General features: G+C 53.8%; 10 protein-coding genes and 2 non-coding genes across 12 annotated transcripts; 7 read left to right on the top strand and 5 right to left on the bottom strand.

Annotated features, from left to right (window-relative positions):
• Positions 1-449: 449 nt before the first annotated feature.
• Positions 450-4,446, bottom strand: P170DRAFT_396506 (GTPase BMS1). The gene is made up of 4 exons (XM_024846122.1): positions 4,303-4,446; positions 4,157-4,227; positions 3,998-4,087; positions 450-3,912 (listed from the first exon to the last, which is right to left on the bottom strand). The coding sequence occupies exons 1-4, from the start codon at positions 4,358-4,360 to the stop codon at positions 592-594; spliced, it is 3,540 nt and encodes a 1,179-aa protein (XP_024711121.1). The 5' UTR covers positions 4,361-4,446; the 3' UTR covers positions 450-591.
• Positions 4,447-4,730: 284 nt separating this feature from the next.
• Positions 4,731-6,034, top strand: P170DRAFT_506332 (urea carboxylase-associated family protein). The gene is made up of 2 exons (XM_024854383.1): positions 4,731-5,682; positions 5,740-6,034. The coding sequence occupies exons 1-2, from the start codon at positions 4,950-4,952 to the stop codon at positions 5,937-5,939; spliced, it is 933 nt and encodes a 310-aa protein (XP_024711122.1). The 5' UTR covers positions 4,731-4,949; the 3' UTR covers positions 5,940-6,034.
• A 685-nt stretch (positions 6,035-6,719) lies between these two features.
• Positions 6,720-7,596, top strand: P170DRAFT_506333 (uncharacterized protein). The gene is made up of 4 exons (XM_024854384.1): positions 6,720-6,945; positions 7,003-7,043; positions 7,117-7,185; positions 7,265-7,596. Exons 1-4 carry the CDS (start codon positions 6,931-6,933, stop codon positions 7,350-7,352), a joined length of 213 nt encoding a protein of 70 aa, XP_024711123.1. The 5' UTR covers positions 6,720-6,930; the 3' UTR covers positions 7,353-7,596.
• Positions 7,597-8,055: 459 nt separating this feature from the next.
• P170DRAFT_t16 lies at positions 8,056-8,172 on the top strand. The gene has a single exon. It is a non-coding gene; the product is annotated as a tRNA-Leu (tRNA).
• Positions 8,173-8,526: 354 nt separating this feature from the next.
• P170DRAFT_t18 lies at positions 8,527-8,629 on the bottom strand. The gene has a single exon. It is a non-coding gene; the product is annotated as a tRNA-Arg (tRNA).
• Positions 8,630-8,827: 198 nt separating this feature from the next.
• On the top strand, positions 8,828-10,522 carry P170DRAFT_506334 (alpha-ketoacid dehydrogenase kinase family protein). Its single transcript, XM_024854385.1, has 2 exons — positions 8,828-9,096; positions 9,160-10,522. The coding sequence occupies exons 1-2, from the start codon at positions 8,870-8,872 to the stop codon at positions 10,358-10,360; spliced, it is 1,428 nt and encodes a 475-aa protein (XP_024711124.1). The 5' UTR covers positions 8,828-8,869; the 3' UTR covers positions 10,361-10,522.
• A 15-nt stretch (positions 10,523-10,537) lies between these two features.
• Positions 10,538-13,086, bottom strand: P170DRAFT_433299 (IQ calmodulin-binding motif protein). The gene is made up of 5 exons (XM_024848452.1): positions 12,525-13,086; positions 11,654-12,461; positions 11,473-11,604; positions 11,027-11,419; positions 10,538-10,954 (listed from the first exon to the last, which is right to left on the bottom strand). The coding sequence occupies exons 1-5, from the start codon at positions 12,852-12,854 to the stop codon at positions 10,680-10,682; spliced, it is 1,938 nt and encodes a 645-aa protein (XP_024711125.1). The 5' UTR covers positions 12,855-13,086; the 3' UTR covers positions 10,538-10,679.
• A 100-nt stretch (positions 13,087-13,186) lies between these two features.
• Positions 13,187-15,550, top strand: P170DRAFT_50475 (putative thiamine pyrophosphate enzyme). Its single transcript, XM_024854225.1, has 4 exons — positions 13,187-13,505; positions 13,560-13,602; positions 13,653-13,775; positions 13,842-15,550. Coding segments are annotated over exons 1-4 (1,797 nt in total). The 5' UTR covers positions 13,187-13,503; the 3' UTR covers positions 15,471-15,550.
• A 35-nt stretch (positions 15,551-15,585) lies between these two features.
• Positions 15,586-16,118, bottom strand: P170DRAFT_506337 (uncharacterized protein; the record flags this gene model as incomplete). The annotated part of the gene is made up of 2 exons (XM_024854386.1): positions 15,586-16,006; positions 16,050-16,118. The coding sequence occupies 2 exons, from the start codon at positions 16,116-16,118 to the stop codon at positions 15,695-15,697; spliced, it is 381 nt and encodes a 126-aa protein (XP_024711127.1). The 3' UTR covers positions 15,586-15,694.
• Positions 16,119-16,264: 146 nt separating this feature from the next.
• Positions 16,265-16,894, top strand: P170DRAFT_433302 (4a-hydroxytetrahydrobiopterin dehydratase). The gene is made up of 3 exons (XM_024848453.1): positions 16,265-16,463; positions 16,526-16,588; positions 16,657-16,894. Exons 2-3 carry the CDS (start codon positions 16,562-16,564, stop codon positions 16,819-16,821), a joined length of 192 nt encoding a protein of 63 aa, XP_024711128.1. The 5' UTR covers positions 16,265-16,463; positions 16,526-16,561; the 3' UTR covers positions 16,822-16,894.
• A 149-nt stretch (positions 16,895-17,043) lies between these two features.
• P170DRAFT_396520 (amidohydrolase family protein) lies at positions 17,044-18,105 on the bottom strand (the record flags this gene model as incomplete). Its single annotated transcript, XM_024846123.1, has 1 exon — positions 17,044-18,105. The coding sequence occupies one exon, from the start codon at positions 18,103-18,105 to the stop codon at positions 17,044-17,046; it is 1,062 nt and encodes a 353-aa protein (XP_024711129.1).
• Positions 18,106-19,906: 1,801 nt separating this feature from the next.
• On the top strand, positions 19,907-22,196 carry P170DRAFT_433303 (aminotransferase-like domain-containing protein). The gene is made up of 8 exons (XM_024848454.1): positions 19,907-20,198; positions 20,266-20,302; positions 20,353-20,384; positions 20,447-20,489; positions 20,548-20,715; positions 20,771-20,847; positions 20,895-21,719; positions 21,774-22,196. The coding sequence occupies exons 1-8, from the start codon at positions 20,055-20,057 to the stop codon at positions 22,026-22,028; spliced, it is 1,581 nt and encodes a 526-aa protein (XP_024711130.1). The 5' UTR covers positions 19,907-20,054; the 3' UTR covers positions 22,029-22,196.
• Positions 22,197-22,350: the final 154 nt, after the last annotated feature.

The following is a 22,350-nucleotide window of genomic DNA, read 5'->3' on the forward strand; positions in this document are numbered from 1 at the left end:
AATTCCTCGATCTGAGGAAATTCCCGCGTTGCAGATTCCTGCAAGGAGCGCCTCGCCGGAATCTACACGCGCAATGCGTGGTCGGCCGGCGGTAGGCTGCGCGGCTCGAGCACGTTTCGCCTCTATTTCTAGGGGCCCGACCAATGGAGTTGGCCCGAGAAAAGATGCCAGATGGAAGGACAGCAGACGGCCAAGGGCACATGAAATTGGGGGCCGGCCTACATGAGGTGGGCAGGAAGTGGAGGGGATGCGATGCGATAAGACAAGTCCAACTGTCAGTCCGCTCGATCGTCGAGGCGACGCGTGCGCGGCGCGGTCACGTGCGCGCATATCACGAGATCGGGAAATGAGCGCATACAAGATGGTTGATGGTCCTAGTCCTAGCAGGAATATCAACGTTCTCCTGTAGGAATAGTAAGACAGATGTGGGATAGTCGCAGTGCAATGATCAAACGTCAGGTATATTTTTTTCAACGCCATCCCCCATGCAACAGGTTGATAGATACATATGGGCATTATTCACAACACAACTTTTGCCAGCTAATCAAAGACAGAAATCGCCAGGGATATAGATAGACAGAGTAAATTCCTCTACCGGCGCTTCTTGCCGCCGCCGCCTCCTTCATCGCCGGTGTTCTTGCGCTTCTTACCCTCACGTCGCCAGTAATCATCACGCTCTCTCTTCTCCCGCTCCGACTTCTTCTCCAGGCTGTCGGCAACCTTGGCCCGGTAGACCTTGCGTCGCTCTTCCTGCTTCTCCGCCCGTCGGCTCTGCTTGTCGTTGCGCATCGTAGTGAGCTTCTGCATGAGGTCGCGCGCCTTCTTCTCTTCGCCTCCGAGGACGACGGCCCGCTTCTGCATGTATGTCTGGTCCTTGTGTTGCTTCATCTTGGTGATCTGCGACTTGAAGGGCAGGTCGGTAGCCAGCTGTCGGGGCACGCGGAGAGGGTTGAAATGACGCGTGGGTCGCTCGATCTTGTGGTAGGCCGAGTCCTTGTTCATGGGCGTGGCGATGCCCTTGTCACGACGGACCTCGCCGGTGAGACGCATCCGCTTCCATCCACCATCACCCGACCCCTCCTGTTCATCCTGGTCGAGCAGGTTGGTCACCGGGTTGTAGAATCGATGCGGCTTGATCGGGTACCAGGCACGCAAGAAAACAATGTCACTCATGAGAATCTTGTCTTCAAACGTGGCACGGAAGAACCCTTCGGGCTTGCTGAGGGCCCGCTTGATCTGACCTCGAATGCCAGACACGGTGCGAATGGACGCTCCCTCGAACTTGGCAATTTCAATCGCAGAGTTGAACATATCCTTGATGAAAGCGGTGTTCTTGAAGATCTTGTAGGGTATACCGGTCAACTTCAGCTTCTTCACGATCTCCGTATGCTCGTCCACGTTCAGTACCGTTCCCGTCGCGGCAATTCGGAAACCCGGCGCTTTGTTGGAGAAGGTCTGCACGCAGCAGAACGAGGTGTTCGGGGCAACGAGAGGTCCGTAGAAGGTCGCGAAGCAGTGCATGTGCTCAGGGCTGTATTTGAGCATTCGGTTTCGCGTCCGACTGTCGGACGTGCTGTAAATGGGCAAGGTTTGGAACCGGCGCCAACCAAGCGAGAAGATCAACGGGTCGTTACTCTTGAGGATCTTCTTGTGCCAACGGTGTCTCTTGATACGGATCTGCACGTATCCAAATCGGTCCTCGGTTGGTGCCAGTCCACCGACGATGACAGGGTAGCGAGGGTTGAACTTCGTCGCAAACTCGCAGGGCACGTTCTCGAGGACGATACGGGCATAGGTACCGGCCTTGAAGCCCTCCGCTCTGGCCCGGGATGCCGGGTCCAGGGTGTCAAACTCGGCACGGTTGATATCTTGCTGTTTCTGTAGCTTGGCCTTCTGCGCGTCGTACCAATCGTCCTCACCGAATTCGTCTTCTCCGCCGCCGTCCTGCCTTGAGTTATCCTTGGAGTTTGCGAAACCTTCGCGATCTTCCTCTTCAAAGCGTAGCCTCAGCTCCTCCTTTTTCTTTGCATTCCGCTCACGCTCCGCATCCAGATCAACGGGCCCATCGTTCTCCTCAGCCTCGTCATCATCGCCATCACCATCCTCTTCATCTTCGATTCCATTAAATGCTTCCCCGGTCTCGAGGTCCTCGAACTCTCCGTCGCCTTCATCATCCTCATCATCATCGAAATCATCGTCTCCGTCTCCGGAGCGATGAGAGGTGATAAATCGGCTGCGTAAAGACTCGAGGAGATCCTCCTCTTGCCACTTCTGTTCCAGGGCCTCATAGTCGAACTCAGGGACAGAGCGATACTCTGACTGCTCCGCCTTCTCGTTGTTGGTTTTCTTGAAGAAGTCATCTCCCTCATCCTCGGCCTCCTCTTCTTCCTCTTCCTCCTCAGTGTCTTTGCCAGACCATTTCCGGATCACGTCGGCGGGGTCGAGAGATTCGTCGTACATCATACGCGAGAGGTCGGTAACACGGTATTTAGGCCTGCTGGCGTGGAGAGCTTTGATGTTGGCGGCCATGTTCTCTTTCCAGCGGAATGCGCCGTCATCCTCGCCTTCCATGTCATCCTCATCCTCGTCGCTGTCCAATTCCTGATCCTCGACGGATGAGATAGAGCCAAGGTCTGAGTCGCTGTCGGCAAATGCGATGTCATCTTTGTCTCCGCGGTCTTTGCCATCTTGCTTCTCCCGGAAACTGGTTTCAAAGTCTGCCGGGGCAGCGAGGTCCAACCCTTCCTCGTCGCTAGCCCCATCAGCCTCATCACCGTCCATTTCCTCATCATCCTCGTCGCCCTCTGCACTGTCGAATCCCTCGTCATCGTCGTTCAGTGCGGTCTGTTTGTCTTCGTCGTCCATGAACCGGACGTTCCTTCTGCGCTTTCTACCCGCGGCATCATCCTCGTCGTCCGCCTTGGCTATAGCTTCACCGCCGCTAAACAGACGGACACCGCCATCGGCTTCACCGAGCAACTTTCGCTCACCCTGCAGGCCGACAACCAATTGCTCACCGAGACCACGGTCTTCGTCGTCACTCTCCTCATCCTCCTCGCGCTCGAAGTTGTTTGTCTTGACATCAATGTAAACAGCATCTTTGTCGACCAACACACCACCGACGTCGGACATGGGCGCGAACAAGAGTTTCTGCTTATCTCCCAGTCTGCGTTTGCTTGACTTGCCGCCGGCCTTGGCTAGTTGTTGGTCCATGTGAGGCGTAGGACAAGGGTCGGGGAGACTCTCGATACCTGAGACAGTCAAGTCGCCGACTCCGGGAACATGCACTCGGGCACCTTGGGCGGAGAAGTTGGTACCACGCAGGTAGCCATACAACGCTATCGTCCGGTCGCACTTCGGGTTCTCTTCGATGTCGGTTGGGGGTGTGATGTCCAGGAAGCGATCTGCGAGCGCATACGGGTGAGAGTTACGCCAGATCAACGGTCGAGGGTTCTTCATGACGGATAGGAAGCGAGAAAGATTGTGAATCTCGCGGTCGGGGTACCGGCCATTAACCACACCGGAGAGGTAGAATAGCTTTGCGCCGTTGTAAAGCTCACTCCAGAAACGGTTCTTCAAGCGCTTTTTGGCGGCCCGCAAGGTGCTCTGCTTCTTGAAAAGATCCAGATGGGTCAAGATTCCGAACACGTTTCCGGGCATACCACTCGAGGCCAGCACGTTCAGGAATTCCATGGTCTCCATCTCAAATCCATAATTGCCGTCGATCATCAGAAGCACGATATCCGCGATCTTGGCCACATCGATCATACTGGCCAGCGAGTCGGAGGGACATTCGATGATTGTAAGCCGGCGCTTCTTCGAGGTCACGATTGTCAACGGTCCGGTCGGCGTGCTAAGAGTCTGCTTGGTGTAGCGGCGAATCAAAGACTTTACAAGGGTGGTTTTTCCGACCTGGTGATCGCAAACTCGTTAGTTCCTATCCAATCGCATTCTGTATCGCATTTGCTTCCAGGAAGATAGAAAAGTGGCAACTTACACCTGGGGGTCCAACCACCGCAACGACCAGCGGGGGAGCCTCCTCGGGCAGACGATCCACCAAAGGAACATGAAGTCTTTTCTCTTTGATCTATGACAACGTAACGGTGTTAGCCCACGGTTCGTCCATGCCGGGAAGTTGAAATCGGAGGGCGCATACATCGTGCGATCGCGCGCCTTGTTTGTTTCCTTTTCCAGGGTTTGAGTATGCGAAGGCCTTAGGATTGGGGCCTAGAAAGAAGATTCAAGCGCGTTAGCATTGCGGAAGGCATATAAAAAAAATGAGGCTTCAGGCTGTATACATACCATCGTACTTCTTCTTCTCCTTGGTGGCCCGATGGGCCCTGTTAGGTTGTTGCTCCATGGTGGAAAAGAGGTCGACGACCTCGTGTGACACCCCTTCTTTCCGTGTAAAAGAAAGGAATCACGGCGAACTCGGATGGCAATCCGTGAGCTGCTTCTGACTGCGAGCTTGCCCGGACCAAAATTATTATTTCCATTTTCTTCGTCGGGGCGGGACTTAATCCGCGCCGATCCCGCAAAAAAAGTTTCTGACCTGGCTTGGTTCCTCAGGCACCAAGCCAGCCATCGTTCTTACGTAAGTTCTTATCGAGAACAGCCCGGGCCGACGTGCTCCGATAAGGGCTCCACCCTAGGGCGTCGGTCCGACAGAGAAAGACGCGGAGACGATGGCCTATCATCACCTGTTGGCCTTCTTTTATCGCCGGTCACGGCGAGCATTGGCACGTCCAGGAGGCCATTAGCCTTGATTAAAGCGGGCCCATGGTGTCAAACCCGATATAAATGTTGCCATTATCAGTGGATGGATTCCGACAATGCCAATTATTAAAAGACCAAGCTCTCTCGACCCCTGTAGCTCTTCGTAAATCCCCCGCCTGCTAACAGCGTCCTCCCCCTGCGGGTCTCTCTACAGTATCACCACATAATTCAAGATGGCTCCCCACGGTCGACCCCCGCCGGCATATACTGCTCCTAAAGACTCAACCGTCCACGGCACCACCCCCATCTACAGATCCATCTCGAAGACAGCTTCAGATGCCTCGCAACGTGTTCTGGAGACATCTTTCACTGTCCGTCCGTGTTCCGGACAGGCATGGGTCGTGCCAGCCGGCCATATCTGCCGTCTCACCACTCCCAAAGGCCCGCAGGTTGGGGACCTGAACATCTGGAATGCGCAGAACCCGCGCGAGCGACTCTGGGCTGCTCGCACGCGTCAGATCCATGCGTCTCATGTATCCGTCGGGGACCGTCTCTGGTCCAACCTGCCCTACCTGCGACCTCTTGTAACGATAACGGGCGATTCGCTGGCTGGTGGTCAACTGCATGAGCTGGTTGATGAGGACGGTGTGCGTAAGGCAACCTTCGGGACCACCCAGTTTGGAGGACGGTGCCATGACCTCTTAGGAACACGCTGTGACCCTTATGTCAATCTGCTTATGGGCGGAGAGTCGTTCGATTACCACTGTCATTCCAACCTGACTCGTGCGGTGGTGCCCCATGGGCTTACCGAGCTCGACGTGCACGATGTTCTCAACGTCTTCCAGGTCACCGGACTCGATGAGGAGGGGAAGTACTTCATGGAGACCTCCCCCGCCAGACCGGGCGAGTACTTTGAATTCTTTGCCGAGGTTGATGTTCTCTGCGCACTTTCGGCCTGTCCCGGTGGTATGCATCTGGAAACTCCCTCCGATGCTTGGCGAATGCTAACGAATGTATTTATAGGGGACCTTTCTAACTGGGGGTGGGAAGGAAAAGAAGACATGGGAGCTACGACTCGGCCTCTTGGTGTAGAAGTGTATAAGTTGACGGACCCCAAGGCTCTGGAGGGGTGGAAGCAGCCAGAAAGCCCTCGGTATACTGGCATGCATGGCTTGAGAATGCCGGAGCGAGAACAAGATGACTCTGGCTATGTTGGGCTGTAAATAAGCTTTCCTCCTGAAATGAATATCAAGAACATGCGTTGTCATCTGCTTTAATTGGAGGCGTGGTGGCTGGACTAAAAGAACACGGCCGCGGGAAATATATACTTCAAGGTCATGGACAGTTGTTAACAGTTTCACTAGTGATGCAAAGAACTATGTCCAAATTTGGGAATATACCGGATACTACATCTCAGTCAGCTTCCAATTAAGCATTTGAGAGCCCGACCAGCATCTCACATCTATTTTGTAGTCAATACTCAAAAGTGACGCAGTGATACTGTCGAAGGAAAGCGGACAGCGCGTCCACGTGACTGCCCCGCGCCGGATAGCGTCATCGCGCTGCGCACCCCACTTGCTGCATGGAGATGTCATATCACATCCGATCCCCGTAGGAACGCCGATAGACCTACAGTAGGCTTCACCAGCGAGACAACTGTCCTTTAGTAGGTTAAGGCATCGCTGGGTTGCAGAGTGCATGTAACCCCTCCTGGTAGTCCGCCCAAACCACAAGCAAGCGGGGTGATAGACAAACTTTACCCGCAGAGCCAACGCGCCCAAAGCCGGTCGTAATATGTAGTATTATCCCCAGAGATTCATTGTTGACAATGGATGTTGACGCAAAGAGCCGCTCGGAAGAAACCACATTGTAAGGAGCCGTGGCCACCAAGGTCGTCACCATTGGGTGGCCTGGGATGGCGCGATTCCAGGGAAACGAGCAGGCACCCAGGGATCCAGGTCAAATCAGCCACCTGCCTGTTCCCCCTCCCACCTTATTCTATCGCTAGTGGTTACATTTCCTTATCGGCCGTGACAGACACTCGCCCCGCGCGGAATGGTATAAATCCTCCTTAGTCCCACCCGCCTGCAAGTCCACGTTTCTCCCAGTTTCAACGTCCAACTTCCCTCCCATTTACCTGTCCTCTGCCACCACACGCTACCTCACCACCACCCATCCTTTCCGAGACCCAACTTTCCCGACCACCCCGACAACATGCCCGTTTTCAACGTTCGTGGTGTATTTTCTGCTATGACTCCTAGTCCTTGCTTTAACATTTGCTCCTAGGTCACTCTGAAGAAAGACTCTCCTCCCGAGGAGCTGCAAAAGTAACCCACTCTTTACACATCTCAAATCCTCATCTCTCCGAGAACCGATCACTAACCCTGTACTCTCCTTCAGGGCCAAAGAGCAGGTGAAGAAGGAAGGCGGCTCCATCAAGCACGAATACACCCTCATCAAGGGCTTCACGTAAGGCAGCAGTCATACCCCCGAGACCCGTGCACGACCAGCACGGTCGAGAAAACACCGTCCAGCTGACCCCACTTAGTGCCGAATACCCAGATGACCAAGTCAAGACGCTCGAGACGACCGAGCACGTTCACGTCGAGCAAGATGGCGAGATAAGAATCCAGTAAAGGATGACACGCCATCTCCTTTCGGGAAGACGAACGATACACTTGTTAATGACCGTCAAGAGTTGCCTTATGTGAACTGCTGCAATCCGACATACTGCTGCCTATTCAAGCGTGTCTTAGCTGCATAGGCTGCGGACCTTCTGTTACTGTATGGCGAGGGACCATTTTTTGTGAACTCTAGGCCTGCTGCGCGGGGAATCTGGATAAGCAGACAGTCTCGTGTCTTATTATGATTTAGTATTATATGAATATCCATTGAAACTTGTAAATGCTGTGCTTCTTCTGGTGGCGTGTTTTGCCGCTCATTTGCTCTTTAATAGGAAGTATGATATGGCTCATCCAGTAGCAAAAAAGGTGGAGAATGACCTCATGTACTGAGATCGGACAAGGTTCAAGCCAGTAAGCCGCGATAAGCATCTTGTGAATCATTCGGTTCCCTCGAGCGAAGTCATCGAAAGACAGATACACAGAGTGCGTCATAGTTGACCTCTTTCTAACTTCAACCAGACACCGACAAGTACATCATGAGGTATTATTAGCACACAATACTACAGCATGATGGCCGGTAAATTGCAAGACCAGGCTTTCGCGATGGTCCAGAAGCAAGTAATCACAACAGGTCCCCTCCCGATGACCTCAGACCTTACTTCAATCAGCTGTGCCGGCGTTGTGAGTGCAAAAGTACACGTGATTTTCATGAACAGGCAAGATGGCCGAGTGGTTAAGGCGGTAGACTCAAGCGATTCAAAGCTTCACCATTTAAATAAGTTGGTGTTTTCTACTCTCGCAAGAGGCGTGGGTTCGAGTCCCACTCTTGTCATTACTTTTTGTTTTTCTCGTTTTGGTTTGTGGTTTGCCGGATCCATCCGTCAATTATCAACCAAGTTAGCTAGTTAGTCTGAGCTTTCTTTCTGTCTTGCTTTTTTTATCGTACATATCGATTTTTGGTGTTATATAAGTGATTACCCCCCCATTCGTCTAGACATACTAGTATAAAAAAGAGTAACACTGCTCTGGCTTTGATGATATTGCGCAGTAAGGTGCGATTTTGGAGTCCTATCTCTTCGGTCAAAAAAAAGGCACCCATAAACAGGTAATGAGCCAGCCGTAGTAGCGTAGCAGGTTAATTAACTAAAAAGTAGAGGTTGGACTCGTCTGCAAAAAACAAAAAGTATGACCGCGACGGGACTCGAACCCGCAACCTTTGGTAAGCTTCCAACAGCCAGATTTTGATCTGACAACCGAAAACCAACGCGCTACCATTGCGCCACCCGGCCTTGATTAGTAAGAGCCCAGTCAGATGAGCCTATGGCCAACCCTTCAACAATTCTGCAAAAGTCAGCGGCACCATTCCTGCCCATCCAGGACTAGCGCACACGTGAGCGTTCTGCATCCAGTTTAGGTAAGAAGCTCTGCGGTCATTCGACAAGGAAGATGATCCCGCCATGTCCTCTCGACTCCAACTCCAACAATGACTCTTGCTTAATGCTGGCGGCGCAGAATGGCCAGTGCTAATCATGGCTACAAACAGGGCTCTTGCGCTGTTCGCGAGACACAGTCTCCGCCATAAGAACCCTTCTCTCTCAAGATTTCCCCATCCCCAATCCCGACAATTCTCGTCACCACCGCGCTCCGACATCGCAGAGGCCGCTCCTCAGCAGTCTTTCGCTTATGGCGCAAACGATGAGGTCGCACGTCTTGCAGCCAGTCGTCGCCGACCATTGACATTGGCAGACCTGCTCAAGTGAGCTCGCCAGGCTTGTCCTTTAATACAACATAAGGAACTTCGTTAACATTGCATACATAGACATGGTCGCCCCCCGTTATCCAAGGACGCGCTCCTCGCCTCCGCCAACTACACCCTCTCCCTTCTCCCTGCGCGACTCGCCTCTCGAATCGAAGCCCTTCGGAACCTCTCCTTCATCGTCGTTTCGAATCCGCATATCTCCAAAATCTACAACAACTACCTCCACTCACTGTCTACACTCCTGCCATACCAGCAGCGCCAAGTCACTACCCTAGAAGAAGAAAACAAGTTCGCCGAGGTGCTGGCCGATCTGGTGCACACGCATACCAACACGATTCCCATCCTCGCGCGCGGCTTCCTTGAGTGTCGCAGATACATCGATCCAACGGAGGTGACTCGCTTCCTGGACACCCATCTGCGAGCGAGAATCGGCACTCGGCTCATCGCCGAACAGCACCTCGCCCTGCACTTTGCGTCGCAGCCGGTCAGTGACGTGGACACCGGCAGCCAGCCGGCGCCCCAAAGCACAGCACCTTCGAATTACATCGGTGTCATCGACACGGCGCTGCAGCCCGCCCGCATCGTTAAACTCTGCGAGGACTTCGTCGGGGAGATCTGCGAGCTGAAATACGGCGTCCGTCCCCGCTTGAAGATCGGTGGCCAGCCCGACGCCGCCTTCGCTCATGTCCCCGTCCACGTGGAATATATCATCACCGAGCTTCTCAAAAACGCCTTCCGCGCCGTCATCGAAGCCGGCAACGAGCGCGACCCGATTGAGGTCACCATTGTCGCGGCCCCTGACGTTCCTCGTGACCACGGGCGCGTAGACTACCCCTCTACCCTTGCGGGGATCTCAACGACCCAATCCGACTCCGACGTCGGCTTCCAGATGGACACGGTAGTCGGCACCGCCGACGCCAACGAATCAATCAAAGTGTCCGCGCCGTCGTCGCAGAGCATCACCATCCGGATCCGCGATCGCGGCCACGGCATTCCCCCCGAGGTCTTGCCGAACATCTGGTCGTACAGCTTCACCACCTTCTCAGATCTAGACCTGCAGGGCTCCGAGAACGGGAACATGGATGCCTTCAACGCCATTTCGAACAACAGCGGCCAGCTCAGCAGCATCGCGGGTCTGGGGTACGGGCTGCCTCTGAGTCGAGCGTATGCGGAGTATTTTGGCGGTAGTATCGCTGTCCAGAGTCTCTGGGGTTGGGGCACAGATGTCTATTTGACTCTTCAGGGTGTTGGAAAGGTTTGATTGGTGTTGGATCTATCTATACCCAGTGTACGCTGTGAGATAGCTCTGGCGAATGAAAATGAGACCCATGAACGAATATATCACTGGACAGATCCGGCCTGTCAAGCTCAAACTGCTAGGTCCTATGTTGAATAAACGCAAAAGCAATATATAGAAGAAACTCAAGCTTTCAGTCTGATCAGTTTCATCATTCCTTCCGAGTCACTTCAAATAGAGACATTAGCCAATATAGAGATGTCCATCCATCCATCCATCCATCCACTATCTATAAAACACCATCCAATATATATACACACATAAACAGAGACAAAGAACTGAACTAAAACCCCCCAGCCCCTCTCACCCTCTGCACAGCACCCAGGATGCCCTTCGCCCAGCTGAAATGCCCCGGGTTCACACCGATCGAGCCCTCGGCCATCTCCCCGGTGACCGGGTCATGCCAGCACCCGTCCTGCGGGCTGACGAGGCCGTACTTGGCGGTGTTCTGGTTCCGATCAATAGTCTCTAGCCACGTGCGACATACGAGCGGCGAGTCGAGCAGCACGTTGACTTCTTGGCTGTGGTAGAAGGATTGGGTGTCGAGGTTGCCGTTTCCTACTCATCAAGTGTATTAGATTAACGGCAAGGAAAGGGAAGAAGTCGGGTAGATGCAGGGGTCCTTCCTACCTTGAATAGCGACGCTCTCGTCAATAATCATCAGCTTGATGTGGCAGCTGCGTTTCTTGAACTTGTTGTGGATGGGCTTGGTCTGGTCTTTGCCGACGTAGTTGTGGATGCGGAGACGGGCGCGTTCCTCGTCCGTCTCGAGCGCGGTATATAGACGATGCGAGATCATCTCGTTGGTGCCGTTCTGGAACGGCAGGAGTTGGCCGGCGTCGTTGTAGCCGAGACAGAGGTAGCAGGTGACGATGACGCCGCGTTTGACGGCGTCCAGGAGAGGTTGGAGCAGGGGCTCGGCGTTCATGTTGGGGGTTTGGATGAAGATGCTCTCGCGGGCGTTCTGGATGGCAGAGAGGAAGGCGGAGTTTTGGGGGGTGTAGACGCTGGTGTGGTTGGGTGCTGGGGAGGTTAGAATGGGGCTGTAAGGAATGGGTTCGGTTGGGTGGACTTACCTCCGAAGGGTTCACGATTTACAAGGGCGATGGGGAACGGTTTGTGTGGAGGCATGGGGACGTATGGCCGCATGGGGTGTTCGTGGTCAGTGTCCGAGGCATCGCCGGTGGTGTTCGGTTGCGTTGTTGTGTCTGTCATGTCAGCGTGGGTTGGATGTTTGTCTATAGTGCAAGAACATACTGAGATGGCGAGTCACAGCCTGGGTCCTTGATTCGCCTTCGCGAGGCTCAACCATGCCGTTTACTCTTTGTGCTTCTTGTCCGATGTCAACATCGTAATGCGGATCGTTTGTCGTCAGTTCGGGGAGGGTTTCACCCTGCTCCTCTGGGAAATTCGCATCGAGACTGGGAATGGGCGCATCTGCTGCAGGGGACGACAGCATCGGAAGAGGCGGATCGAATGATTTCCCCCACGAAACCAACGCCGTATCATAGATGGCATCGACAATCGGACCCTCCATGCGGATCATCATTTCCAGATTATCATTGTCCTGCACGTTACTGCTCTGCAGCAACGCCACGCGACGGTCGACCACCATGAATTTCGCATGGAACGTCCCGAAGATCGGACGGTGGTAGTTGATGACCTGCAGGTCGAGATTGGGGATTTCGGCCGCTGGAGGGAATTGGACCTGAGAGCTGGTATATTTCTTCTCCGGCACATCCAGCCGGTTCTCGCAGACCTGGCGCGGGTCACCTCGGTCGTAGATCACTTTCACAATGACTTTGGTGCCCCTCTCACCAGCGCGTTTGGAGAGCTCTCGGAGGGAGTTGGTTACGAGGGTTGAGGCGTCGGAGTGGATCCAAAAGTTCGTCCCCAGGAAGACTTCTTTCTCGGCGCGCACGATGCAATTGGCCATGTGTCGACAGAGGTCGGGCAAGGGGGCCACGATTGTTAAAGGCACGATGCCGTGGCTGCCCATCAGCGGCGGGGAGACGACGCCGGAGTGTGGATTCTTGTCGAGAGCGCATACGGCGTCATGGTATATCTATATGGGAAATACCGTGAGACATTGCAGACAGGCCATTGACGGCTAAGGCTCTATACTCACTTTCAGGAATAGTTCACTCGGTTGGGAAACACCCCAGTTCCCACATTCGGCTGCTCGTCGCAAGGCATCTTCCTCGTCAGTGGCATCTTTCATCTCCGAGCCCGGGTTCTGGGAGTCATGACCCTCGTACAAGTCGTGAAAGACCTTGGAAGGAACTTTGGTCGGGTCGCGGGCAAGTTCGGCAGTCACAGTCATGTTGGCGTGGCAGAGTCGATAGACTCGGGCAGTGATCATGTCAGGGCGAAAGAAGTTGCGACTGGGAGGCTGCCGGTAATACCACAGAATCACCGAAGTCAAGGCAACCGAGAAGACGAGAAGAGGGAGAGCCATGGCTTGATGAATTGATGAATAAATACAAGTGGGATGACGTAGGGCTGGTAGGGCTGAGTGGCTTTAATTAGATGGTCAACCAGGGTGGATCGCAGAGAAAGAAGCTTTTCTGGGTGGATTGATAGCCAGGCCCATGTCGATGGAGTATTGTTGACTCCCGAGTGTGTTCAGGTAGGAATTCCTAGACAATTCATCTTGAATCGTGACGCCAAACCGGTTGTTGACCCGTCGACGTCATCGGCCCTTGCAGGCATCAACATTCCTCGCTCTCCAATCACCACCAAGTGCTTGCAGGGCTGCAGAGCTCATTTCCTGGTCTATGGATCCACCGACTCCGTTCGCCTGAAACGAAGAGATCTCGGTCATCTTGAGCTGGGACTCTGGGCGAGTGCATCAACCATTATTCCGAGAGGGCGGAATTGCGCCGGAAATCAAATCGCGGGGAAATGCAGAAGAAGGTGGAGCCGTGGACGAGCAGCTCCGTGGCTTTGTCCCCGACCAGAATCCAGCCGGTTTCAACCCATTGCCGGGCTTTGCAATCGGCTTGTTCTCCGATCAGTGACCTTATAACTAGCGGCGATCTGCTCGTGGTCTTTGCTTCGCTCAACTTCCCCCGCACATCCCTTACGAGACAGAGGGAATCGCCATCATGTATGAACCCCTCCGGCGGGGTCTCCCTTAATTCTGACCAGTTCCGCATTCTAGGGTCTACACTGCGTCTTTTGCCTTTTTTGAGGCCCTCTGGGAGGTATGTGATGGCAGGGAGTGAGTGAGCGATCTCAGTGACTAACTAACCAGGCCGGCGTCTCGCATGTCTTCGTCAACCTGGGCTCTGACCACCCCTCCATCCTCGAGGCGATGGTCAAGGGGCAGAAGGAGAAGCCCGACGAGTTCCCCAAGATCATCACCTGCCCCAACGAGGTAAGCCCTGGGCACGAAGAACTCGGATATCGCCGGTGTCGCTAACCCCGCATTTCTCCTCTGCAGATGGTGGCGCTGTCGATGGCCGACGGTTACGCCCGCTTGACCGGCAAACCGCAGTGTGTGATTGTCCATGTCGATGTCGGCACGCAAGGACTGGGGGCTGCCGTGCATAATGCTTCCTGTGGTCGCGCGCCTGTCTTGATCTTCGCCGGTCTCTCCCCCTTCACCATCGACGGTGAGATGCGCGGATCCCGCACCGAATACATTCACTGGATCCAAGATGTCCCCGACCAGAAACAGATCGTCTCCCAATACTGTCGCTACTCGGCGGAAATCCGATCCGGCAAGAATGTCAAGCAGATGGTCAATCGCGCTTTGCAGTTTGCGACGAGCGATCCCAAGGGTCCCGTTTACTTGGCCGGTGCTCGAGAGGTCATGGAGGAGGAGATCACACCCTATCAGGTGAATCAGAACGTGTGGGGTGCTGTTGCGCCATCTGCCTTGCCCGCCGACGGCGTCGCATTGATCGCGCGGGAGCTCGCCGCCGCCAAAGAACCGCTGGTGATTGTGGGATACTCGGGTCGTGTCACACAGGGCGTCCAGGAGCTAGTCACGCTGGCCGATACATTCAAGGGGATCCGCGTTTTGGACACCGGCGGAAGCGACATGTGTTTCCCCGGTGATCACCCGGCGTCCTTGGGACTGCGGTTTGGCGTGCATGATGCCGTGAAGACGGCCGACTTCATCCTCGTCGCAGACTGCGACGTACCCTGGATTCCGACGCAATGCAAACCCTCCGACTCGGCCAAGATCGTCCACGTTGACGTGGACCCCTTGAAACAGCAGATTCCCGTCTTCTACCTGCCTTCCATGGCCACCTTCCGGGCGGAGTCCGCCACCGCGTTCAAACAGATCAACGAATACGTTGCATCCAACGCCTCGCTGCAGCAAATCATCAGCTCCGAGGAAAATGCAACCCTCGGAAAGAACCGTGAAGAAGCATACAAGAAAGCCCGTCAGGCCGTGACCGACCTGGCCGTGGTGCCCTCGGGCGGCGATGACGCTTCTCTGAACGCATCCTACTTCATCTCTGAGGTCCGCAAGGGCTGCCCCGCAGACACCATCTGGGCCATCGAGTCTGTGACCCTCACCGGCATCGTAGCCGACCAGATAAACGCCACGCTGCCCAAATCCTGGATCAACTGCGGCGGCGGCGGACTCGGCTGGTCCGGCGGAGGCGCTCTGGGCATCAAGCTGGCCACTGACGACCAGCACGGCGGCAAGAACAAGGGCAAATTCGTCTGCCAGATCGTCGGAGACGGCACCTACCTATTCTCCGTGCCGGGCTCGGTCTACTGGATCTCGCGACGCTACAACATCCCCATTCTCACCATCGTGCTGAACAACAAGGGCTGGAACGCCCCGCGTCGAAGCATGCTGCTGGTGCATCCTGAGGGTGATGGCTCGCGCGCCACCAACGAGGAGCTGAATATCTCGTTCGCCCCGACCCCCGATTACCCGGGGATCGCGAAGGCCGCGTCCGGAGGCGAGGTCTGGGCTGGTCACGCAGGCACCGTGGCGCAGTTGGCCAAGCTGTTGCCGGAAGCTATTCAGACGGTGCAGAATGGAACTTCGGCGGTGCTGGAGGCACAGCTGGATGGAACCGTGGGGAAGTATGTTGAGAAGAATTAGACGTCTAAATCTAAACCGTGGATATATGATACATGCATGATATGAGAGAATTATTATTTAGTACAGTCTTACATAGGCCGGACATTTAACCCTCTAAGACGAAACCACACCAATTAAACACCACAGATATTATATTACAAGGTGGATATCCATATTCCTCTTGGTTCATCATACTCTATTAGGGTATTGTCTTGTTCCCGAATCGCAAACTAAACCATATCCAATCAAGCCAGAAACTCACGAGGGCTGGCATGCACCAGGCGCGAGGTATGATCTTCCAGGAAAGGGATAGGATCCGACCCGTTCACATTATGGAGGTCCGCTAGCATCGCTGCAAGAGGTTCATCTTCCCTCGGCCACCTGATGAGGACCCAGTCGCGTCCTCTCCCACGCTGTCGAAGCACGCAGACCGGGAATACGGCCGTGTCTTTGTGCGCCGTGTCGAAGTCATAGTCGTGATGGTTGATGTCGATGACGAGGAAGGCGCGTTCGCTCCACACGTCGATGGCGAGGAAGAGAACGCGCGAGTCGGGATGCTGAGGTGCGGTAGTCGTGGGAGTCGAGGCTTTCGGTTCGGACTTTGATGACGAGGCGTTTGGGGATGTCGTCGGAGAGGATTTCGTTGCGTATATCGGAGAGACTCGTCATGGCTAGGATGGAAACATAGTCTGGGCCGGGGTGGATCTGTTGTGGATATGATATAGAGCAGTGCAACAAAAGCAAAGGTCGCCCGAGTAACCGGACGCTTACTTGAGCCTTGCTGGCTGCTGATGGGTAACTCGTACCCCGCTTCCTCTTGAATTCCATGTCCTACTCTGGGCGGAACAACCGTTCACAACGGAATTCACGGCCGACCTTAGAGTATCGAAAGGCGAAGATCTTGACTCGGTGGTGGATGGAATCTGCAGACTCGTCGATACTTCTGGTTGGGAATTACTGAACGGCGATGAAATCCGGAAGACGTTCCACTGTCGAACATGGACGAAGATAGGAGTGAGTTTCCCAGCACAACCAACTGATCTTAGGAGTGGATTTGATCTGACGGTCTTAACTAGGATTTCTTTAACGGCGTAGCGACTAAATGCAAAGAAATGAATCATCATCCGAGAATTGAGATTGTGGGTTACCTACTCCTACTCCGTATGCTCGAAGCTTTGCATAAAGTACTTATGGACAATGAATCAAGACATACAACTCTATTACCTTCCACTGGAAGACCCATTCCCCGCCTGGGCTCTCGCAAAAAGACGTGCAAATGGCAGACTTTTGTGATTTCTGGGCGACGGTGGTGAAGACTGTTCCTGCTGAGGACGCGCCGTCGTGTTCGAGACCTCAAGGAGCCAAGGCTTAGTTAAGCTTTATACGTGATGCGAAATTCGAGATTTGAGAATTGCCCAGTAGATTCTGAGTGCATTTGACATCCAATCCTTTGACCTAGTGTGCACAAACTACACAGTGTTATCCAGATCCGAAATGAGACATCCGAAACACGGTATGACATCATCTTCGGATGGACATCACATCGACGATCTACTAGAACCTACGCTGTACAATAAACCCATGAAGATAATACCTACTCCACCGGCGCATTCTCATCCTGAAACCCATTCAACCGAAACAACCTCTTCGAATTGTCTCTCCCCACCAACCGATACGCCTCCTTGCCTCCCAACGCCTTCTGAATCGCCTCCCTCTCCCCATCCCACCAGCCACACCCATTCTCAATCGTCTCGTACGGATAATCCACACTGAACAAGATCCGCTCCGGCCCCAGATAATCACACACGTACTTCAGCGTCGGCGTCGAGAAGTGCCCGCTCGTCGTCACCCAGATATTCTTCTTGAAGTAGTAGTAGATGTCGCGCTGGCTCATCGGGTCGCCGGCCTTCTGTGCCAGCGGCCGCTCCACGTCCTCCAGCCAGTGGTTGATGCGCCAGAAGTCGAACGGGATGTGCTCGCCCAGATGGCCAACGATGATCTTTAGATTGGGGAAGCGGTCAAACACCCCGTTTGTGATCAGGCCTAGTAAGTGCAGGGAGACGCCATTGGCGAAGCTCAGCGGTGGTCCGACCAGGTACTTCCGTCCCGCGTATTGCTGTCGGTAGTACTGGCCCTGCGGTGCTGCTGGGTGGATGTACACAGGGACGTCTAGCTCGACAGCGACTTTCCAGAAAGCATCGTACTCCGGCTGGTCGTAGAAGAGGTACGTTTCGCCGTCAGGCCCGGCGTGTTGGACGTCATTGAGCAGGGCGCCGTGGAAGCCGAGGTCCTGGACGCAGCGGCGCAGTTCCTGCGCGGCTTGTTGGGGATTATGCATGGAGAGCGCGGCGAAGGCACCGAGTTTGTGCCGATGGGCGCGGATCTCGTGGGCCACGTAGTTGTTCACTTCTGTGGCGTGGTGTTCGGCGGTCTGCGGGTCTGTGATCCCTTGGATTCCGGGCACCGTGAGCGAGACGATGGTGTACCCGATGCCGTGGGCGTCTGAGACGCGGAGTCGCTCGTCGGTCAGCGACTTGATCTGGCGCAGGTAGCGGTCGAGATCGGGGGGTGCGATGTATAGGGCGGCTTGGTCGCGGCTTTGGTCGGCCTTGGAGGGAATTTCGTAGGCTTCTTCGAGGGAGATTTTGCCGAGCATGGTGCTGAGTTTGGATCCAATTGAGAGTGTTATTCAAGTTGTATTAGTTATTAGATAGCAAATGGTCGTGAGCTGAAGGTAATGATATGGTCTTTATATCCAGCGCCCGGAACCATGACGTATGCATATCCCTCAGCTCTCATACTGGTTAATCTCCGGAGACAGGTTCAACATCCGAGGAAAATACCTGTCTGTTCACTTTCAGCAAGTGATTCTTGCAATCGGAACCGAAGGGAGGGATCGGATGTAGTGCCAAAGAACGGACCGGGAGATGTGCGCAGTTGTTCCACGGGTGGATCCGCTCCACGCTCCACTGGATGATGTCAAGCAGACGTGAGGGAGTAAGTAGACCAGCACTAGGGATGAACCCGATGAGATGCTAGTTCGGAACTTGAAATTTGGGCGTGGAATCAAGTTGTGTTGCAAGAATACCCTGGTCTGTAGGTACGGTGGAATGTCTTCGGAGATGATTCCTGTATAGGAGGTTCAAGCTGGGATCCGATTCATGGTAACGTTTCGTGCTTCTTTCCGATTAGACCTCCCCTGGCAATAAAAGTTGTGTATGCTGGAAGACGTCGGATATTTCGTATCGGCATGGCTGATCAAATAAGTGTGTAGGAGGTCGAGACTTTTCATAGCATTGTTTTCATACGGGTTGTACTTCGAGTTAAGGGCCCTTTTGTTAGATTATTTTGCTCCTTGCTGATTCTAACCCCTGCAAAGATCCAGTCCCACTACGCTCAGGGTAAACCTGAGGTGCTAGGCATCGGGTCATACAAGCGGCCGTTTGTTGTGGCAGCTTTCATCTCAGGCACCGAAAAGTGGCTATATACCACATTTACATATTACAACCAGGTGCAGCCTTTCTATTAGCACTTTCTGTTATCACAACTATAAAGTTGGAAGGTTCCTTCGTGTCACATTGCAAAAACGGATTTGGCTTCATATGGCTGCGACAACAGAAGGTGCTACCAGTATGACTGCACCTGTTTGTACTTAATATGGTATCCTCTTCCAAATTTCAAGACCTCAAGAGATCTCGCAGATTTCTATAGGGCATTATTCCTTCTCTATAATTACGGCACATACACTTACCTATCGGAGGAATCTCTCGAATGACTTGAGAACAAAAGCCTATCATTTCAATATCATCTCTGAAAAAAGGTTCTTCCATACAAATTCTCATGTTAAACCCTACTTCTTGCTCATGCCTCCTAGGCTTTCAACATCAATCAGCACAATGGAGCCTCACGGGGTGTTCATCATAGTCTTTTGTCCAGTCACTTCGAGTTGAGTGCCAGACTGAAGGGGTATAGAGCATCTTATCGATAAGCCGATAAGCCGAGCCGATGCCGGCGATATCCTTATCTATGCGCGGGGACTGTCTGTTCTTGCAGGTCTTGCAGTCCTTCCAGTCTTTCTTTGCCAGTAACTGTAAGCTGTCGCTGCTTATTTGGCTTGGGACTAAACTACCTACTGCTTCTGCGCCGCCACGTCGGGTTGACGGTCTCTGGTTCACCAATGGCCCTGCATCTCCGGTCGGAAATGACTGCAGCTCCCGGCGGATTGGTCATGCCCCGCGCGCCCTGTCAGTGACCCAAGCTGCATTCCCATGGCACAATTAGATAACAAAAACTCGGTGAGAAGCTGGATCGCCAATTGGCAAGTCTGCCAGCGCGGGTCGTGGCTGAACGCATCCAAACGAGGGATGGCGTTATCTCCGATTCATTATTATTGTGTCGCAGCCGGCGGAACCGATCCGCTTAGCGGAGAAAAAGAATTGGCTGTGTGACTCCGTCTGTTGGATTCTCCCTTTCAACCAAATCACTGTGCCCAACCACTATATACTACTCTTGTTCCTGGTCTCGACGGATTATTCGGACCTTCTTAGATTAATTCCCACCCTTCTGCTCTTCAATTCAAACGTTCAGCCCGCCATCTACCGAAACATGTCCCCCGCCGCCGTGGATGCTCCGAACGGCACGGCCGCCCGGCCGTTGACGGTCGAAGGTATCCCTGCCTTGAGAGCCAACAGCGCCCCCATTCCTAAGGGAGTTGCGCCCGCGACCAACAGTGATTTCTTCAAGAGCTCCGTAAGTTGAAAACTGCCCGTTCCAATGATCGTGAGCAACGCCGATTCTAATCTGTGGTTTGTTCTAGGCCTGTTTTACCAAACCGAAGGCGAAGCGATTTGATCGTATGTCGATCCATAAGTTCCCCAGGACGATGCGTTAACTGGCGCTTTAGATGTGCTCTCTCTGGAGTCGAAGTCGCGCAAGGTTGGTGTTTGGAATAATCCGGGCTCGAGATGATTGGAGGCTAATGGGCCTGGTGCTGTTAGGAATCAACCTTGAAGGGTGCTGCGAAGTATCTCAAGAACCCAGGTATGAGGCGGGAACCTTCCGATGCTGTTTCATCGGGTCTAACGATGGTGGGTCTCAGGTCTCATTTCCCTGGGTGGCGGTTTGCCATCCCCCGAATACTTCCCTTTCGAGGAACTTAGCATCAAGGTCCCCACGCCGCCAGGATTCTCCCCGGAGGAGACTCGTGAAACAGGTGCTGTGCTCCGCGCAGGAAAGAGTGACATTCGCGATGGAAAGGGTTTGTACGGTAAGGCGCACTGGATACGCTGCTACACTCGAAAATGAATGCTAATGCCGGTCAGACCTGGAGGTTGCTCTGAATTACGGTCAGGCCACCGGATCGCCTCAGCTGCTCCGATTCGTCACCGAACACACCGAAGTATGATGCACAACCTCACCATGTTGACTACAACTAACAGACCCCAGCTTATTCATAACCCCCCATATGCCGATTGGCACTGTTGCTTGACTGCAGGCAGCACGTATTCATGGGACACCACGCTTCGGATGCTCTGCGAAAGAGGCGACTACATTCTGATGGAAGAATATACTTTCTCTAGTGCCCAAGAAACCGCCACCCCCCAAGGCGTCAAAGTGCAGCCGATTAAGATGGACGAGCAAGGCCTTCTACCCGAGTCCCTGGATGAAGTCCTGAGCAACTGGGATGAAGCTGCCAAGGGCGCACGCAAACCCTTCGTTCTTTACACCATCCCAACCGGGCAAAACCCCACTGGTGCCACCCAGCAGGCGGCGAGACGTAAGGAAGTCTACAAGGTCGCCCAGAAGCATGACGTCATCATCGTGGAGGACGAGCCCTACTATTTCTTGCAGATGCAGCCGTACGCGGGCGCTGATGCTGAGCCCGTCCCTCCCCCCGCCAACCACGACGAGTTCATCAAGTCCCTTGTTCCGTCTTACCTCAGCTTGGACGTTGACGGTCGTGTGCTTCGCCTGGAGTCCTTCTCCAAGGTTCTCTCCCCAGGCTCTCGGGTTGGTTGGGTCGTTGGCTCTCAGCAACTCGTCGAGCGATTCATCCGCAACTGCGAGACCTCTTCCCAGAACCCCAGTGGTATTTCCCAGCTCGTCTTCTACAAGCTCCTGGAAGAGCAGTGGGGCCACGCAGGCTACCTCGACTGGTTGATCAACTTGCGCATGCAGTACACCGGCCGCCGGGACACTCTTGTCCACGCTTGCGAGAAGTACCTGCCGCGAGAGATCGTTAGCTGGAACGCCCCTGCAGCCGGCATGTTTGTAAGTGAAACAATCCAAAACTGCCACCGAAGAACCTTGATCTAACCAAAGCAGCACTGGATGAAAGTCGACTGGCAGAAGCACCCCGGTCTGTCGTCCGGGAAGACCCGCCAGGCCATTGAAGAAGAAATCTTCCAAGCATCCATCGACAACGGGGTTCTCGTGTCGCGTGGTAGCTGGTTCAAGGCCGACGGCGTGAGCGAGGGCGACATGTTCTTCCGCGCTACCTTTGCGGCCGCCAGCGCGGATAACATCGCCGAGGCGATCGCGCGATTTGGAACGGCCCTGCGGGCGCAGTTTGGAATTTAATCACATGGTTGAATATACCATAGACCGCATATAATATTGAATAATGCATAGATGACCTCACGTTGTTTTTGGTCTACAAGCGTTCGGGATTTTGCCTAGAGTTTTCACGGTCTTGCTCAATATTTATTGTCAACAAACCTAGAAGAGAACTTAGTAAACCGGAGAAAGACGCATATTTTGAATTAATGAGATGATAAAGTGGACAAAATCGCGGCATTTATAATCAATCATGTATTTTGGTAACAGACAAATCAGCCCCGCAAGCTGGATATCTTGAACGGATCTTGACATCTGACTCGGCCGGCCTAAACGCCCAATCCCA

The sequence above is a fragment of the Aspergillus steynii genome (genome assembly GCF_002849105.1).
Source record: "Aspergillus steynii IBT 23096 chromosome Unknown P170scaffold_1, whole genome shotgun sequence".
Classification (NCBI taxonomy): Eukaryota; Fungi; Ascomycota; class Eurotiomycetes; order Eurotiales; family Aspergillaceae; genus Aspergillus; species Aspergillus steynii.